The sequence below is a fragment of the Alexandromys fortis genome, unplaced genomic scaffold, assembly GCF_014885135.2.
Source record: "Alexandromys fortis isolate MF-2015 unplaced genomic scaffold, M_Fortis_MF-2015_v1.1 scaffold_124, whole genome shotgun sequence".
NCBI classification, from domain to species: domain Eukaryota; kingdom Metazoa; phylum Chordata; class Mammalia; order Rodentia; family Cricetidae; genus Alexandromys; species Alexandromys fortis.
In genome coordinates, this window is record NW_026067995.1 from 574,169 (window position 1) to 592,354 (window position 18,186).

The following is an 18,186-nucleotide window of genomic DNA, read 5'->3' on the forward strand; positions in this document are numbered from 1 at the left end:
GACCACTATGTCTCTGAAAAGATTCTCAACATGTTGAGTTGATACAAAAGAAAACAATGTCTTTTGTGATTCATCATCTTTACATATGGTGTAGACATGGGTTTAAAGATCACTACAGCAATAATTCAGGGTGTCATATATTGTAAAGTATAGGAATTAGAATTTCAAGTCCTCACTGACAGACCTGAAACAGAATGAGACATGGCACAGGCTTTCTGTGTCCTACAGGTGGACCTAAGCTGTCTGGAGTCACATTCAAGACTTCCATATTGTCCTGAATGCTCTCATTCTGTACATCTGTTTGCATTTTAATGTTTGTCATTTTTAAGTATTTGAGTGAATGAGTAATAAATTCATGAGAAACGTGAAATTCAAAGCATAGCTAACAATGTTAGTGGTTCTCTTCTATCCTACCTCAGCTATCTCCACTCATGTGGTAGATGTAAATACTAATTTATTTTGTATTTTACTTTACACTAATAATGATACATTCAAATCCTCATTATTTTCTTTGCTCAGTGCAGCAATTACAAACTGTGTGTATCGTTTTCCAATGACAGTAAATCCTGAAGACTTTCTCATATGAGTACTGATAGTGGTTCCCTTTAGCTTGGGTAGATAGAGAGTATCTCTTTCCGTTTATGTTCATCACCAAGAGCTAACAGATGAGCACTAAATTTGCTCCAGAGTCTTGACAAGACAATAATTCTGTAACACATCTCTGTACTGGCTGATTTTGTGTCAACTTGATGCAAGCAAGCTAGAGTCGTGAGAGAAAACAGCCTCCATTGAGGAATGCCTCCATGAGATCCAGCTGTAAGGCACTTTCCCAATTAGTGATCAACAGGGGAGGGCTCAGCCCACTGAAGGTGGTGCTATCCTGTTGCTGGTGGCCCTAGGTTCTATAAGAAAACAAGCCGAGTAAGCCATGAGAGGCAAGGTGGTAAGCAGCATCTCTTCATGACTTCTGCATCAGCTCCTGCCTCCAGGTCCCTGCCCTGTTTGAACTGGTGTCCTGACTTCCTTCAATGATGAACAGCCATATAGAAGGGTAAATCAATTAGCCCTTTTCTTCCCAACTTGTTCTTTGTTCATGGTGTTTCATCACAGCAATAGAAATCCTAATTAAGGCACACATCTACCACTACATGTGTCATTTTCACCTGGAGAAATGACCTATAAAATTTATGAATGTGGATTTTACAGGTCACAACTATATGCATATTAAATTTTGAAGTATAATTTCAATATGTCCCTCCTCCACCAAACATCAGTCTGTCAATTCCATAAAGCCCTAACTCATGCTGTGCCAACATGCTTCTTTCTTGCTCAAAATACAAGTAAAATGTGAACCTCTTAATTATATTTTGTAGGTTTTATTTCATCAAAACATGTATTTTCCTCATATTTATGGCTATTAAAAATGTAGCTGATAGTCTCTTCTCACAAAGGTTAATAATAAATAATGCACAGGATTGCAACAGGCATTGCAAATATTTACTTTTTTACTTTAATTTTTGAAATTACAATTACAGAAATTACATTAAAAGTAATTACTTAATTTGAAATTACATTTCTTCCTTTACTTTCCTCCTTCCCACCCCTCCCAATATACTTCTTCTTCCTCTCTTTGAAATTCATGGCCTCTCTTGACATTAATTGTTATTGCATGCATATATGTATATACATGTATATTCTTAAATACAAGCTGTTCAGTCTGTACAGTGTTATTTGTGTGTATATTTTCAGTGTTAGCCATTTGATATTGGATAAGCAATTAATTGGTGTTCTCTTTTCTGAAGAAGAGTATTTGTCTTGCTCTCAACATTTTTTAGTTATATGTAGCTCTTTGCATAGGGTAGAGTGCTTTGGTTTTTTCCTGTCTATTTTGGCAAGTTTATTGTACTTGTTCAGTTCCTGGTTGGGCAATCATGTTGGTGAAAATTTATAGATAGACTATTTTCTTTTATGCCTCAACTACATCTTTTTCATGATTGATTTCTCTTTACTCAATAAAATTTTAGTTGAGTTTCTACTTTTTGGTGGGGAAGCTGTCAGCTTCTGATCTTCTTTGGTAATTATTTACTTTGAAATAACTGCTGAATAAACTCATTATGACATACACACTAAAAACGTGTGTATAGGATTGAAGTGGGGTGGGGATAGGCAGGGAGGGGAGCAGAGAAAAATGTAGAGTTCAATAAAAATCAATAATAAAAAATAGTATAACTACCACATAAGAGGCCTTCATGCCATACTTCATAGGAAACCTTAACCTAGGACATAGGAGCTGAGAATCTGCATCCCTATATTACATAACACGGGAAGTGATTCAGTTAATATATTGCTAGCAATATCAAGGATATTCTGAATGGAGCTGTGTTTAATGTCTTCAATCTCTTCTTCTTTTAGCTTTATTTCTCTTCTTAAATCATCATATTTCTCCTCAACTCCATCAAGAATTAGTTCTTTTAGAGCCTACAAAAAGAGAGAGTCCATTTTAAAACTGTACACTACTAATATTTCATAATTAACAACATCAGCAGCTGAGCATATGTGTACATGTTTCCTCCACTTACAAAAAATAGTATTTGACACGTTTGCCTAACACCTCACAGTTTTGGAACCAAAGAGTGAGAGTAGCTATGACTGATAATTGCTTACAATTCTCTTTCTGGGATGAAGGAGACTTGGTGCTAGGACAGCCCAGAGAACTATAGGGTAAAGCACAATGCCATTTTGGAGGTCTGTGACTTTAACTCTCATTCAGTCTCAGCTTCATTGAGATAAGCTGACCCCATCTGTGTAACACATGATGGTAACTAACCGCTGCCCTGAAAGCAGAGCTGCCAAGCTCTGGGTGGGGAGGAAGACTGAAACTTTACTCTCGTTCTGTAGAATACACCAACCAGATCTGGAAACAGACACTGCTAGGCTGAGAACTTCAGGTTCTTATGCTGACTAATCGGATAATTTCAGAGGCTTATCCTGGACAGTTCTGCAAGAATTCTTAGGAGTGGTGGTGCATTGAGGTATTGTCATCTGGAGTGAAATGAAACTATTCTAAAATATACAAGAACAGTCCTGTGAATGTTTTTTTTTCTTCTTCTTCACTCCATCATTCTTTAGATTGCTAATGCTACAGGATGCAATGCATTTTTAGAATTAAGAGCTTCACCAGGATCTAGGTGGATTTGAGCTTTTCATGAACATGTGCCCTTGGGGATTCTCTCTGGGATCATGGTTTCCATGACAAACTTTTCCTTCCTGGGGTGCCATGGTCTATCAGGTACTTCCATCCCAATCTATCCTCACCTTGATCTTGTGATCCAGTATCCTCTCCTGCTCTCTCAGTAGGTTCTCCCTTTCACTTTCCATCTTCTTCTGCAGCTGGGCCATGTTTTCTGACAAAGTTCTCATTTGAGCCTCCTTTGCTTGCTCTTGCTCTGTCTGTTGCTGCCTCATTAGCTCCAGTTCCTTCTCAGCTGCCTCTTTCTTGGCCTGCTCAGCTGTCACACAAGGGTTTTGCAGAGGGAAGAAAGGATAATTAGAATTGAGAACTACCCTCCTGATGTCAAAGACCAGGCTGATTTCCCCATAGGAACTCTCTGCATCTTCCATCAGTAGGCACTGATTCCATACATGATGGAAATGTACTGACCGGTTAGCCATGCAACACCAGTCCCAATTATGGTTTTAGATAGAGAAGATACAGGAGAGATATCCTTGTTTGTGTGTATGGGATATCAGAGGGCTTTATAGGAACTCTTTGAGGGCTGAGCCCATCTCTGTACCTGCCATGGCTTTCTGCCCATCAGTGAGGGCTTTATCTGATTGCAAGATGGAATCTTCTATAGTTATCTGTGACTTCAGGAAGTTCTGGAGCACCTCATTTGCCTGGGTACCAAAGAGAGAAAATGTTAAGTGGCAAGATGTATTCTTGTGATGAAAGAGTTATCATTCAATGAGATTACTAACCTGTCTGCAATATTTGAGTTCTGTTTTAGTTCCCATGAATCCTTTAATTCTGTGGTTGTAAAAAGTCTATGCTCTTTTTTGAGATTAAGAAGCCCTCTGTAACAGCCCCTTGCTAGCTCTCCAGCCTTTTCCCCCAGGAATGTCACCCAATAGCCAGTCCGGGTACAAGCCCCAACCAGAATTGTATGCAGTTCTCCTGTAGAATATTTTAAGGTGTTTTACATTTGTTTACACTGTGGAACATTTGTCTAGTGATGCAAAAATGTGTTGCATTCTTTTATGTTACATTTACTTAACTCTGTGAAGTTGTGTTACTTTGCCTGTCTAACATATGGTTGGTCTAATAAGGAGCTGAACAGCCAATAGCAAAGCAGGAGAAAGGATAGACAGGGCTGACAGGCAGAGATAATAATTTAAGGGAGGAAAAGATAAAAAAGAGGATCAGGGTGCAAGAGAACAGGAGAGGAGGATACTAGAGGCCAGCCACACAGCCAGCCATGGAGAACCTGTGAAAGTCATATATACAGAAGAAAAGAAATAGACTCAGAGACAGAAGGTAGATGGGATAATTTAAGTTAAGAAAAGTTGGCAAGAAATAAGCCAAGCTAAGGCTGAAATTTATAAACAATAATAAGCCTCTGTGTATTTACTTGGAGCTTGGTGACAGACCCCCAAAGGAGCAAAGAGTCAAAAGAGTAAAGAATATGAAAAACCTACACAATCCCACAAAAACATAGGAGGCAGGCAGGGTTAGGGAATATATTAATAATCTCAGACCTTATTTGGTTTACAACTTTCCCTGTCTCGTAATAATGAACTCTGAAAACTTATTTCTTTACCTGTGTGTACTATGCACACATATCCCTCTCCAAACAATTCACCTAATCCCTCAGTCCCTCCAGCATTCCAGCATGGGCTACACATACACTTCCCTATGAACAACAGTATAAATATCCACCCCTAAATCAATCAAGCCTTGACAGATTAGATTCAAGTATATTGCCAATGCATCCTATAGAATAGATCTGCTTTCCGGTAGCTTTCAGTGCATGCACAGGACTGTCAGGCCAATGCACTATTGAGCATTCACATAATTAAAATCAGATGCACTATCTGTGAGAACAGGCATGTACATTAGGGAAATTGAACGTATGGCCTAATCTATCCTTCAATGTACAGAACAACTCAAAGTATGACCACAGTAACTGCTTCTGCCTTCAGAACTATTCAGAGTGACCCGATGTGGAACTTGGGTCATTTAAATACCCTCACTTATATGACCTCTGTCAATCTGAACAGTGTACTCCTCTCTTATCTGTATGATTGCTTCGCTCTGAATGAAGTTGTCTTGCTTTTTTTGCAAATCTGTGGGAGTTTCTCTGTTCACCACACCCTCAACTGTACAGTGGAGATACTGTTAGAAACTGATATGTTCTTTCATTTGTAATAAACTGATATTCCCAAGAAAAATAATACTAACTTAATTTAGGAAATGAGTACTCAACATTGTAGTATCAGCATCATCGCCACTACCACCACCATCATCTCCACTTCTACCACCACCTCTTTACCTTTAATAATTAGTTACTAATTAACAAGCAAGCTCTATTTGTTCATGTAAGCTAAAATCATAAGCTTCCTGAGAATGAAAGTTCTTTCTGTAATAACATATATGATCTCATCAAAATTAAATAAATTATTAAGTAAATTAATGTTCTCTTTCATTTGGATTTATGCTATAAATCTGTTCTGGAGAAATGAATATTTATTAGTTATTTAGTATCATACAGTAGTTTGTGCATGTAAAGACTAGAATGTCCAAGATACAAGATACTCTAGTTTCTCTCCAGAGAAGATGATTAGATTCCGGGAGCAGCAGTTACTGCCCTAGCTGTGCCCCGGCTGTAGGGCCATACCCACCCTCCCCGCCCTCTTTCCTCACCTTCACTCCCTTCCTAGGCACTTGTTTGTAGGTCTGCTCAACCTTTTTCCTGACTTCTAAGTAGAGGCTGTGCCCACCAGGAACAGAAAAAGATCCACACGAGATGTTCTCCGTCAGTGACTCTGAAAGCCTCTCCAGTTCGGCCTGGCAGTAACTGAGAGATGCTGCTTCATTCTGCAGCATGAATGCCTCCTTCCTTTTCTCTATGGTAGCCTGCACATGAGTAGGGAAGACAGAAGAAAGAAACTGTTAGAAGGAAAGTGTCACTGTGATAGTCTTGGATGAAGCATGTGACAGCCCCAGAATAGACTAGGACAGGAGGAAGATCTTTAGCCCTGATTTTGTGAACTCTGAGTGACTTCTAGAAACCTTCCTAATTTTCTTAGCCTCAAACTCAAAAGCTATAAAAATGAGGTGAATAGGCGTAACACCTCTGTTCTTCTTTGTGGTCTGGGATAAAGAGTGTCTATGCATCAATGATATAAATAAGAATGATAATGGAGCAGGAAAGGCTGTAGCTCTATTGGTATACTACTTGCCTAGCATACACAATGCTCTTATAATCCCAGCCTTACAAATAATAAAATTCTGATAAAACAGGATTATGCAAAGTTGAACCAGGAGGGGACACAGCTTCCTCAGAGAATGTGCTTTGGTGTGGGTGAAAATATCTGCACAACAAATCCACCTGTCAGTTCTGGATAGGTTCATTCTGAACTGAGCAGTGAGTGCTTCAAGAATTCCTTTAACGAGGGTGAGGAGTATGAAGTTAAAAGAACTCAAGGTTGAATATTTATCCTTTTAAGTTATAACCATGCTGCTGTTCTCGCTATGGGTGATGTTTGTCATGTTTTGAACGGTCAAAGACAGAGTAAAAGAAAAACATCATGACAGCATCTCTGGTTATCAGAATGATCCTACTTCCCCAAGAGTTTCCTAACTTGGCATTGACATCCTTCATTGTCCCAGAATAAGATGGACATTAATCCTGTGACGGCATCTTTATACAGCACAGCCCAACTTCAAGAAATTGAATTTACTGACCAAAAAGTGCAGCCATATCCTAAAGAGCCTCAGTATGTCAACCCCCTGAATTATACATGAACTTGTTTATTTATAGAGATACTTTAAAGAGAAATAACAGTTGGTCAGCTCTGATTGACAGATATCACATTATTGTCTGATAAACTGCTTTGGAAGCATTTAACATATTTTTAATATTTAAACTTTGTCAAAGGTGAAAAAAAGGAATGTTTACTTGACCATAGGAACCTGTCAAAATCACTTTTCTACCATTGATTATAGACAAGAAAACACAGAGATGAGAAGTGAGGAAAGGACAGATGCCCCACTGACACACCAAAGACAGAAGGGGTTCTCAGAGCCTCTAGACATGGGCTAAGACTCCTTGACACCTGAATTTAAGATTGGGATATACTGAGCAGAGACGAATATACCCCATGCTGCACCTGACTTGAAGAACTGTGCCATATAAATATACTTTTAAAGACACTAAGCACAAACAACCTATTTTATAGCAATAAAAATGAAGTTGGACTAGAGAGATGACACAGCAGTCAAGGACAATGACTGTTTCTCTAAAGGACCAAGGTTCAATTCCTAGCATCTTCATGAGAGCGCAAACTGTCTTTAATACAGATACAGGAGATCCAATGTACCATTCTAGACTTCATGAACCCTGCATACATTTAATACACAGGTGTGCAATAGGCAAAACACCCTTACACATATTTGTTTTAATTTTTTTTAAAGAACTATTAAAAACTAAAAACATCTAATAGAGAAAAAGGGTAGAGTTGTGCTAGAGAACTCTGTTACCCATAAGAACCCTGTGTCTTGCATGATAGGAAAGATGGAGCATGGAATCAAAGCATAGAGCCTTATGGCAGAAGGACAGGCACCAGTAAGGACAAATGCTAAGGCATGTCACCACAAGCTTCTTCTGGAACTCCCACTGGTCATCCAAGAAGGAGTGCTCCATGAAGACAGTGATGGCTTCCTTCTCACAGGCTGCATGCACATCCAGCAGCTCCTGGAGCGTGTCTGTTGGAAGCCTCACTCGCTGGGCCATCTGCTCGCTGTAGTGGTCAACTGCCCTCTGCACAGCTATGGAGTTCTCACGCTCGGCCAGTGTTTTTACTGCATTCTCCAAGCAAGGAACTGTCCCGCTGTTGATGGCATCCACATACGTCTCCACTAGAGTCCCCAGTCCTAAGGAGACGTGATATTTAGGGCACACTAGAAAGTTTTCACTCCCTATTTTACAAGATCCTCAAAACCCCATTATACTAAACAAAAAGTTTTCTTTTCTTCCTTTTATTTTCCTCCTTGTACCCATCTTCATCCTGCTTCTATGAAACCATTTTCATGTAAAAATCTGAATTGTATTTCTTATTTATTTGGTTTCATTGTCCTTCACCATACAACAAAATTAAAATGATTAAAGCACTATGATTAATGGTTTCTTAGAATACTTTCCCATAGAAACAAATGAAGTGTATTATTAAACAGAAAAAAAATCTTTCATTTGTGAGCCCCATTTTCAAATAAAAATGTAGAGCCTTTAGTCTAATATGGTCAGGAGTTTCAAGGCAGTAGACAGAAGTTAATGAAACATGGACCCATCTTAGCATGGGCTTTTGCAAAGGTGCCATGTCTACAGAGTCAGCTCTGTAAAGACAATTAAGTTTAAATTTCTTTCACACTCATTCATTAACTGTGCACAGCACTCAAGGTCTGGTGTTTCTTCTTCTGACACATGTAAATCAACTAAACTCTGTTGTTGGTTGGCTAATGGACTGTGAAGCCAGGGCCTTGACCACTGTAAGCACATTTTGCACAAATGAGCTCAGCTCCACCTTCTTTTGTCAATTATCTTAAGACAATTTGCTAAATTGACTGGGTTGATAATCCTACCAAAGAATCCAGACTTCACTCTAGACTGACCACGAGAAGACATAAGCCTTTCAAAAGTGACTCACGATTCCCAGTGACCAGGACTCCCTCTCTGAGTTTCTTGGTACTTGCATGGGTGAAGATATAAGAACAGAAAGCCTTCGATTGCTTCTGGAATTTAGGATTCAATTGACTTTCTGGTATGCTCTCAATCTTGGCTAAGAGCTGTGGGTCGCTTACTGGCCAGTCAAAGACAAAACATTTCCGCCTGGGAAAAAATTGTCTGATGCATTCCCTGGACCAGTTGGATGTCTGGATTTGGGGATTCTGCCCTGAGGAAGGGGAAAAAACAGATAGTTATATGGACATATCTGATGGATTTAAAAAAAAGTCACAGCTTTTTAATGATTTTTGGTTTCTTTTTTCTTGGTTTGGTTTTGGGGTTTTTTTTTATTATGAAAAGGAAAAAAAAAAGTTTCCACCTCCTCCCAGCCTCCCATTTCCCTCCCCCTCCTCCCACCCTTCTCCCTCTCCCCCCACTCCTCTCCCACTCCCTCTCCAGTCCAAAGAACAGTCAGGGTTCCCTGCCCTGTGGAAAGTCCAGGGTCCTCCCCCACTCCGTCCATGTCTAGGAAGGTGAACGTGGTTTTTAAACAAGGATTTAAATATTCCAGTCTAGGCTAACGTAGGATTCATTCTATCACTACAGATGATTTTTCTTTTTTTCACCTGCTGAATGTGAGACCACAGGAGTGTGCTAGCACACCTGGAGTAGAAGGTGCTGGTAGTAATGCCAGTTACTACATAAATCATGGGTATTTTTCAATGGATCCTACCCCATACTGAGATATCCTGTATTAGTTCAAGCTCTGATACCTGGAATTAGCTTCAAAGCTTTCTCCAGGTAGTCATCTTCTGTGATGCAGTGACCATCCAACTTCAGCTCCAGGGTGAAGTCCCGTACAGTCCAGATAAAGTCCGGAAAAAAACTCACAAACTCTCCAGCATCTTCTATAGCATTAGATCTTGGAGAGGACTTTGCTCTAATGAGCTCTGTGAGTTTTGTCACATAACTAGAATTCAACTAAGGAAAAGACATCCAAACTCACAATCCCCACAATTCCTTCATTTAAAAAACTAAGTATAAACATTTTGCTTTATTTTCTATAGTATCTGACCCTCCAATAGCAACCCATTCACATCTGAGTCTCATTCTTAAAAGTTCTTCAATAGAAGATAGTACATTGGCTCTTTAAAGGATACTGCAACTTCTCCAGGGCATCATTGTTGATGGTGCTCATGCTGTTGTAGACAAAAGTGCTGCTCAGAAGAACAGCCAGGGCGAAGATCCAGGCATCATTTGTAGGGTCACCCTAGAAGGCACATGGGTAATAGTCTTTGGATCTAACTCTTTTCTTAACTCTCATTTAAAGCTCATCCAATCTTTGTATTCTTGAGCTTTTATTTATTAGTTCTGCAGAGGAACGAGTTCTAAGAACATGAACATACATTTCAGCTTTAACTATTGCATTGGAAATTTTTTTGATCATATTTTCTTGATAAAAGAATTTGAATAATATGTTTCTTTACAGTGTTTCCTTCCTTCCTTTGTTTCATAAACAATAAGATGGAGTAATATATTATCCATAGAAAAACCCAACACGGTATGTGTAGTAAAACTAGACGTTCAATGGAAGGTACTAACACTTAATCCTTCAGAATACATTTGAGTTTTCTACCATACACTTGACACCATTGAGACCTCTACTTATATCCAATTAAAAACAACAGGAGTTATCTATGTCAATTAGATGTTTCATACCATCCATATACTCCATGAACAAAAATTGAAAGTAATTTTAAATGGTAAATTTAGAAGATAAACTCAACAATCTTGAAGTTTTTATTAATAATAAACAAGGATTATAAGACCTTTATACACTAAATTGAATGTGAGATATTCCTTCAGGGTTCCTACTTCATGAAAGAGCCTGCCAGACATTCTACAAGACACAAAAGAAAGTGCTTGACATTGAGGTGAAACAGTCTTGTAAATTTTCTGCTTCATGGAAAAGTCTGCTTGATACTATGGGCCTGTAGGCTGAAGGAGTCTCCCCCAATGTTATAGAGGAACTTTGAGTGACTGTCCAGGCAGCGAGATATCTCTGTCATTTCTAGAGTTTGAAAGTTGTTTATTTCTTGTTTGCTTAGGTAATATTGTATCTTTCTTGAGTCTTTGATGGAGTTAAGAATAGCTAGTTATAGTTATAGTTTTCCTTAGTTATGATAAAAGATAAATTATATATGAAACTTTAGCCTCACAAAGAAATATTGTAAGTATAATTTTGGCTTTATACCTGTTTTGTTATATGTAATTTTACTGCGTTAAAGTTAAAACTTTCCTTTTATTTAGACAAAAAAGGGGAGATGATATGGGATTCTCCTCTGTATGCTATGAACATGTTTTATTAACATTGGTTAATAAAGAAGCTGCCTTGACCTATGGCAGGGCAGAAATTAGCCAGGCTGCAAGAGATAGAGAAAGAGAGTAGGTGGAGTAAGAGAGATGCCATGTATCTGCTAAAGAAGAAAGGTGCCAGGAATCTTTCTGGTAAGCCACAGCCTCATGTCTATGGGGCCGACTTATGGAGGCCCATATTTCACATTGTCTGGTGGTCAGAGAATCTGAACAAATTACAAGGCACAATTTGTGCCTTCCACACAGGTGGTTGCCTAGCTCTTTTAACGTAAAACAACCGGGCACAAATCTAACAAGTGGTCAGGATATGCTAATATCATTCTGCTCCTTTCATTATAAATTAGGTTGCCTGTGGAAGAGGAGTTTTCAGGACATGACAAAACAGACATAGGTAGGATGTAACCTAAGTCATTCCCCCACTACCTAGGAAAGAATGCTAAGGAAGTTTGTATTACCTGCCCCCTTCAGTTTACCTTGATATGAAAGCTGTTAGTGGGGGGAGGGGGAGAAGAGAGGGGGGAGGGGGAGAAGAGTGGGGGGAGGGGGAGGGAAATGAGAGGCTGGGAGGAGGCGGAAACTTTTTTTTTCTTATTCTCAATAAAAAAAAAATAGAGATGAGTGATTTTTAGGATGTGATTTCAGATTTTCGGGATCTGAATGATCCCTGAACTCCCTCCTGATACTCTCATGTGAATAGTGTTTTGATTCCCACACTTCCACTCTGGTACAAGAAATAATTTATGTTGGTCCTGGACCCTGACACATGGTGACACACAGATTATTAGAAATATGGTTACTTTAAGATATAAGAGCAAGGTAAGAATATACCTAAGCCATTGGCAAAGCAGTATGGTAATTAATATAACTTCTGTGTGATTATTCAGGTCTGGGCAGCTGGTAACAAAAGTGCAATTATTATGCAACCTCTGATGAGTGGTGATGAATGACTGACACCTTGCAGGTGTTAGGCATGTAATGAGAAATGTCTCCATGGCAAACTTGCAATTATGAATTGTTCCAGTTCAAGACAGAGGCATAATTTTTTGAAACATAACATGAAAAATTCCATGAAATTGAGTAAGTTTTGAGAATGTGCCCATTTACCTTACTCCTGTCCTACTGCCCCCTTTCCCACAGGTTTTCATAAAGGGATTTATGCCAATAAACCCTTACCATGTGTCTGCTCTTATGGGAGCCCATCTTTTTTTTTAAATATTGATGCATCAATAGCATCAGTTTAAAACAACCAGATGCACGTGATGAGGAGAACTGCATCAGGGCAGAGCCTTTTCCTCTTTTCACCAGTGTCTCCAGAGCTGGTACCAAAGGACTAACACTGAGCCTCTAAAAGACTTTTAGTTCAATGAAATCTAATTATTCCCTTCTTTGAAAAGATATAAATGCCTTATCTAATGGTATACAATACTCGGTGTTTTTTTTTCCCTCGAAGTGTGGCTGAAAGAATCAAGTTCAACTCATCTTCTATAGCTTTGTTTCTAGGCAGAAGGTTACATTCTATATGTTAAATTTCAGGAGGTTATTAAATCAAGAGTAACTTCATCTACCACTCACTTTCTGACTCACCTTTTCTACGTCCCCAAGGCCCTCGGTGTCTAGAAGGATGAGGGTGTGATTTGGCTTGGTGGGGTGGGCCACACACCACATCCAGATGCCCTTGGTTTGAGACTGTACTGTGGAGCCCAGAGGGAAGCCTGTAAGGAAGAATGGAATATAGGTACATATCAGCAGATAGACCAGAGAGCTAAGGACCTGTTTTATTTCTACATGGCAGAACGTCCCAGGAAATAAAATGTTGTCTCCATTTCATCAAAAGCATCTGACTTCATTTACCATCTATTTCAAGAAACAAGAGGAAGTCAGTTATGTGGACAATGCCAAGTAAGGACCCAAGATGGAAATGAAAGAGGATCTTCTGGGTTAAGTGAAGGGAAGGGTGTTAATGAAGAAAAAGTCTGAACAAATAGGCTTTAAAGTCTGAGTGGAGACAGGAAGATCAATTTAGCATCATCTCCAGCTACACAGTGAGTTTAAGGCCAGCCTCCTACAACTGAAATAATCAGACTCAAAAAAAGAAATGTATATGTAAATAAATGTTTAAATTAAATTTTTAAGTAAAATAGAAGACTGGTGACTTGAAAAATATAGAGGTTATGGGGGAGTGGAAAAGAAATTGAAAGAAGATAATTTTACTTTAAAAAATTGGTAAATGAGGTATGGGGTACTCATGGTGGAATGTGGAGCCCAGAAGGGTTTTTCCATGTTAGGTACCAAAGTCACCTTAAAGTGATGGGCATATTCCACACAGAAAGCAAAGCATTTTTCTAAAACACATCTACAACTGTCGAGTGAGAGAAGGTTAAACAAATTAATTGGATCCTGAGGAGCAGCATGAGTTATTTCATTGATAGAACTCAAACAAGGAAAAGGAACAGGTGCCTATAATTAACTCAATGTTAAGGTTTATTTTCCTTCTTCAGCTAGATTGGCATTTCTACATGTGACTCTACCACAGTAAGAACCTAAGCTGTAAGGAGTTCAAGCAATTGGCTGTTGTCCCAGACAACACGCACCATTGTTCTGTCCAGCCAGGCAGTTCATCAGGTATGATTTTCCTGTGCGGTACATGCCCACAATGCCCACCACCACCACAGGATGGGAAATACTGCTAAGAATCTCGATGGCTCTTCGATTCACCGACAGCTTCTTGTTCTTATTTTCCACCAGACATATGGGGGCCTTCATGGTTTCTGATGCCATGACAACCTGTCACATCGAAAAGGCTGTCAGTACAATATTGCATCCTGAAGGCACTCAATGCATGTCCATCAGAGCTTCCTGCTTGTGAAGCTGGACTGGTTTCCTGGGCCTCTCTCTATCAAACCATGATGCTACAAACTGCACATGAAAACCACACCAATGTTTTCTTGTCCCATATTTGTGCCAAATGTCAAAATGTTTGGTAAATGGGCATGGCAGTATGCTTTGTGGGTAAGATTTGGGGATGAATGCTCATCTCTGAGTGCCAGCTGACTCAGGCTTCTTCATGGCATTTGTCATTTCATTGATATTTCATTTTCTCTTTCGTTTGTCTCTTCCCTCTACCTCTCTTTTTATAGTACTTAAGTCAATTAGACAAAGTGCCCACCAGAAAGGAAACCAATGTGGTCTCATTTTAAGGTTTAATTATGCCATTAAAAATAAGTTTGAAGGTGAAATTCTGGAGAACCTGGTTCTGGTGGCTAGGATGTGGACACTAACTTGGAGGAGTGAAAGGTAACCATTCCTTTCTTTCTTGAAGAGTAGCCTTTATTGGAATGAGTAGTCCTATGGCCGTGTTTTAGACTTGCTGAAGAAGCAGCAGGATTTCTGTTGAATGCCTTCTGGATCTATGAAGTTCCTAATTGCCTCAAATGTAAACTGTATCCATTACATTCTTATATCATGAATAATAAAAACCCAGAGACAGATATTGCGGTTCAACCTGAAGATCAGAAAAGCAGAATAGCCAGCCACTGACTCTAACCTCTACCTCAGTCCAAAATGGTGATCGTGCCTCCAGGAATCTTCAAAATGAAACTGAGATGAGACCTGTCACCTCCCATTTTATATTCCTCTCCTGTTCTGGGATTAAAGGCATGTGCCACTACTGCCCAGCTTCTGTGACAAACTAGTGTGCCTACTGGAATTCTGGGTGTGGGCTGCCATTGCCTGCTCTGTGTGGCTGACCCCTATGGCTGTTTAACTTTTGGATCTTCAGGCAAGCTTTATTTATTAAAACACAAATGAAATATCACTACACATTCTAACTTCTGTGAAAGTCTTTAACTCATATAGCATGAGCTCCATTTCTAAACATAGACATAAAGGCATCAATTATAAATATAAATCTATTTAAACCTTGTTGAAAGTGCTGCTGATTCAATTTTCCCAGAGCTGCCTGCCTCCAGGTTCTTAATCAAGTCCTGCCCTAACTTCCCTCCAAAATGGAGTGTGACCTAAAAGTTTTAAAATGAAATAATCCCATTCTCTCCAAGCTGTTTCTGGCCATGGTGTTTATTACAGAAGTAGAAACCAGAAGAAAATGATATAATGCAATAATCACCCTTCTATCAATTTGAGACACTGCACAGATTATTAAACATCAAACCAGCCCACCTCCCAAACATGAAGTAAACACATTTTTGTAATTTTTATGTGTTCTCTGCCTATTCTGTGTGATATTGTGGGATAGAATACCTGACATCCAAGATCCTCTTTCTTTTTCTCAGTGAACTGTTTCATGTGTTCCTGATGACTCTCCTCTTTCTCAGCCATTACATACTGTTCCATCTTGTGCATATCCTCCAACATTTTTATGGTAGTTTGGGCATATTCAGTTTCTTCATGTGTGGTTGAGAAGGAAAATGAATGAGAAAATTAATGTAGCATTTCCGTGACAGCTTCTTCTTTTCGCTATTGTTGCTGTTAGACAGAAGAATTCTGTCACCTTCAGTTTTCACTGGAAAAAAAAATCCCATTTCTCTTGACTGCATTTAATCCTTACTCATAAATAGTTTTATAAACTGAAGAACACATTTGCTATATAAACACTAGTGTGTCTCTGTGTTTGAAACCACTGTAGTAGAATGATTATATGTGTAAGAGCAGGAAAAGCTGTAGTAGTTAACCAAAGGTAGTAAACCATCTGATTTCTTTTATATAGACATCAGATGCTAAAACTTGATGACTAAAAAGTTTAGTGATGTACTTATGTGAGCATTCTTCTGACAGTGCCTGGGATGCAGATCACTGGCTACATACCATGTTGTCTTGACCCAGCTAAGAACTTGTACAGTCTACACACCAAGACAGACTACTTTCCTAACTTGGGGAACATGAGTACTTTCTTCTCATGACCATCGGTCACAAAGCAGGTTAGATTCCGAACTGCACCCAAAGACATTTTTCAGTCACATCTGATTCATCCTATAATGCATAATACTTCAGGTGCATACCAAGGTATAGGTAAACTCTGAACAAGTGCTCTGATTGAAGACATCTAGAAGCATGGTGATAATAAAGAAGTAATGCAGATTATGGCAGAGAACTCCCTATTTTAAATAGCATCTTGATTATATAATTGAAAGTGTACCTCTACTTATGATGGACTTTTCACAAAGGATTCTCTTAAGGTTATATTAGCCAGTACTGTGTGGCTAGTGGCTAACATGTTTTCTTTCTACTTAGGCTTCATCTTTATAAACTTGAAGGCAAAATACATATGCAAGCATCAAGAGTAGACGTTCATTAGTGATAATCATCCAATGCCTTGGAGTTGCTCTTAAATTTGTGTCCTGGAAAGCATGTACAGGAGAAAACTCTGTTTTTGAATTCATAGAATATAATAACATGTAGGCAAAATACCTTTTTCTTTGTTTCTCTTTTCCATAACCTGAATCTCATTCTGAAGCCTTCTACTCTCTTCTTTCATCCCTTCCTTGAGCAGTTGTTCCTGTTCCTAAGAAGAAAATTGAGTAATAAAAGTACAAGAATAACAAGATGGATTAATTTATTCTTAGCTGCCAAAGTAACCCCTTTTTACAATCAGCTTACAATACTTTTTCTCTGTTGCTATAGTTAATTATTTTTGACAATGTCATGCATGTGTAAAATGAATTCTAGTTATTTTCATCACCCATTATCCTCTTCATCCCCATCTGAGATAGTTGAGATGAATCCATTGTTAACTTGGAGGGTTCTCTAGAACTCAAGGTATGGGATGCATATCTTGGGAAGAGAGAAACAGAGAGAGACAAGAGAGAGAGAGAGAGAGAGAGAGAGAGAGAGAGAGAGAGAGAGAGAGGAGAAAGAGCACCCTATGGTTGACAAAACTCATTCTTGAATTTGGTGATCTAAATACTGACAATCCAGTATTACAATGAGCAGGATTGCATTGGTTCATTAAGAGGTTTACTTTTACCTGAGGGGGCATTAATATGAGAAAGGTCAACCCAATATATATAGAAAGACATTGAAGAAGATGTCAGAAAATGGAAAGATCTCCCATGTTCTTGAATAAGTAGGATTAACATAGTAAAAATGTCAATCTTATCAAAATCAACCTACAGATTCAATGTAATCTTCATCAGAATCCTAACATAATTCTCACAGACTTGAAAAAACAATACTCAACTTCGTATGGAAAAACAAAAATATCCACAATAGTGAAAACAATTTTATACAATAAAGGAACTATACTATAGAGTTATAGTAATAAAAAACAACTTGGTATTGGCATAAAAACAGACACGTGGATCAAATAATAGAATTGAAGACCCTGACATTAATCCACACACCTACAAACACCTGATTTTTGACAAAATTTATACAATGGAAAAAAGAAAGTGTCTTCAACAAATGGTGCTGACATAACTGGAGGTCAGCATGTAGAAGAATGTAAATAGATCCATATCTATCCCCATGCCCAAAACTCAAGTCCAAGTGGATCAAAAACCTCAACATAAATCCAGTTACACTGACCCTGACAGAAGAGGAAGTGGAAAGTGGCCTTAAATGAAATTGGCACAGGAGACCACTTCCTGAATAGAACACCAGTAGCACAGACACTGAGATTGGCAATTAATAAATGGTACCTCATGAAACTGAAAAGCTTTTGTAAGGCAATAGACATAGTTAATATGTCTACATACATAGTGGGAAAAGATTTTCACCAACCCCTCATTGGATCTAAACAGAAAAATCTCAAATGACCTAAAGATATTCAAGGAATTGTTCAACATTCTTAGTTATCATGAAAATGCAAATCAAAATGACTCTGAGATACCATTGTACATCTTTCAGAATTGCTAAG

At 38.7% G+C, this 18,186-nt stretch overlaps 1 protein-coding gene across 4 annotated transcripts in view; it reads right to left on the reverse strand.

The window, feature by feature from the left end:
• Window positions 1-1,438: 1,438 nt before the first annotated feature.
• Window positions 1,439-18,186, reverse strand: part of LOC126512385 (guanylate-binding protein 1-like) — a 28,029-nt gene continuing 11,281 nt past the window's right edge. The window contains exons 11-22 of one of the 4 annotated variants that reach the window (XM_050160138.1): window positions 16,740-16,833; window positions 15,573-15,715; window positions 13,907-14,099; window positions 12,900-13,027; window positions 10,100-10,209; window positions 9,713-9,909; window positions 8,923-9,168; window positions 7,872-8,152; window positions 5,921-6,133; window positions 3,795-3,897; window positions 3,316-3,509; window positions 1,439-2,478 (exon numbers count right to left, since the gene is read on the reverse strand). In XM_050160138.1, coding sequence (XP_050016095.1) covers window positions 2,272-2,478; window positions 3,316-3,509; window positions 3,795-3,897; window positions 5,921-6,133; window positions 7,872-8,152; window positions 8,923-9,168; window positions 9,713-9,909; window positions 10,100-10,209; window positions 12,900-13,027; window positions 13,907-14,099; window positions 15,573-15,715; window positions 16,740-16,833 — 2,109 coding nt within the window. In that variant the 3' untranslated portion in view covers window positions 1,439-2,271. Of the gene's footprint in view, window positions 2,479-3,315; window positions 3,510-3,794; window positions 3,898-5,920; window positions 6,134-7,871; window positions 8,153-8,922; window positions 9,169-9,712; window positions 9,910-10,099; window positions 10,210-12,899; window positions 13,028-13,906; window positions 14,100-15,572; window positions 15,798-16,739; window positions 16,834-18,186 lie in introns of those variants that run through there. The other 3 variants (XM_050160137.1, XM_050160139.1, XM_050160140.1) reach the window with 3 other exon arrangements.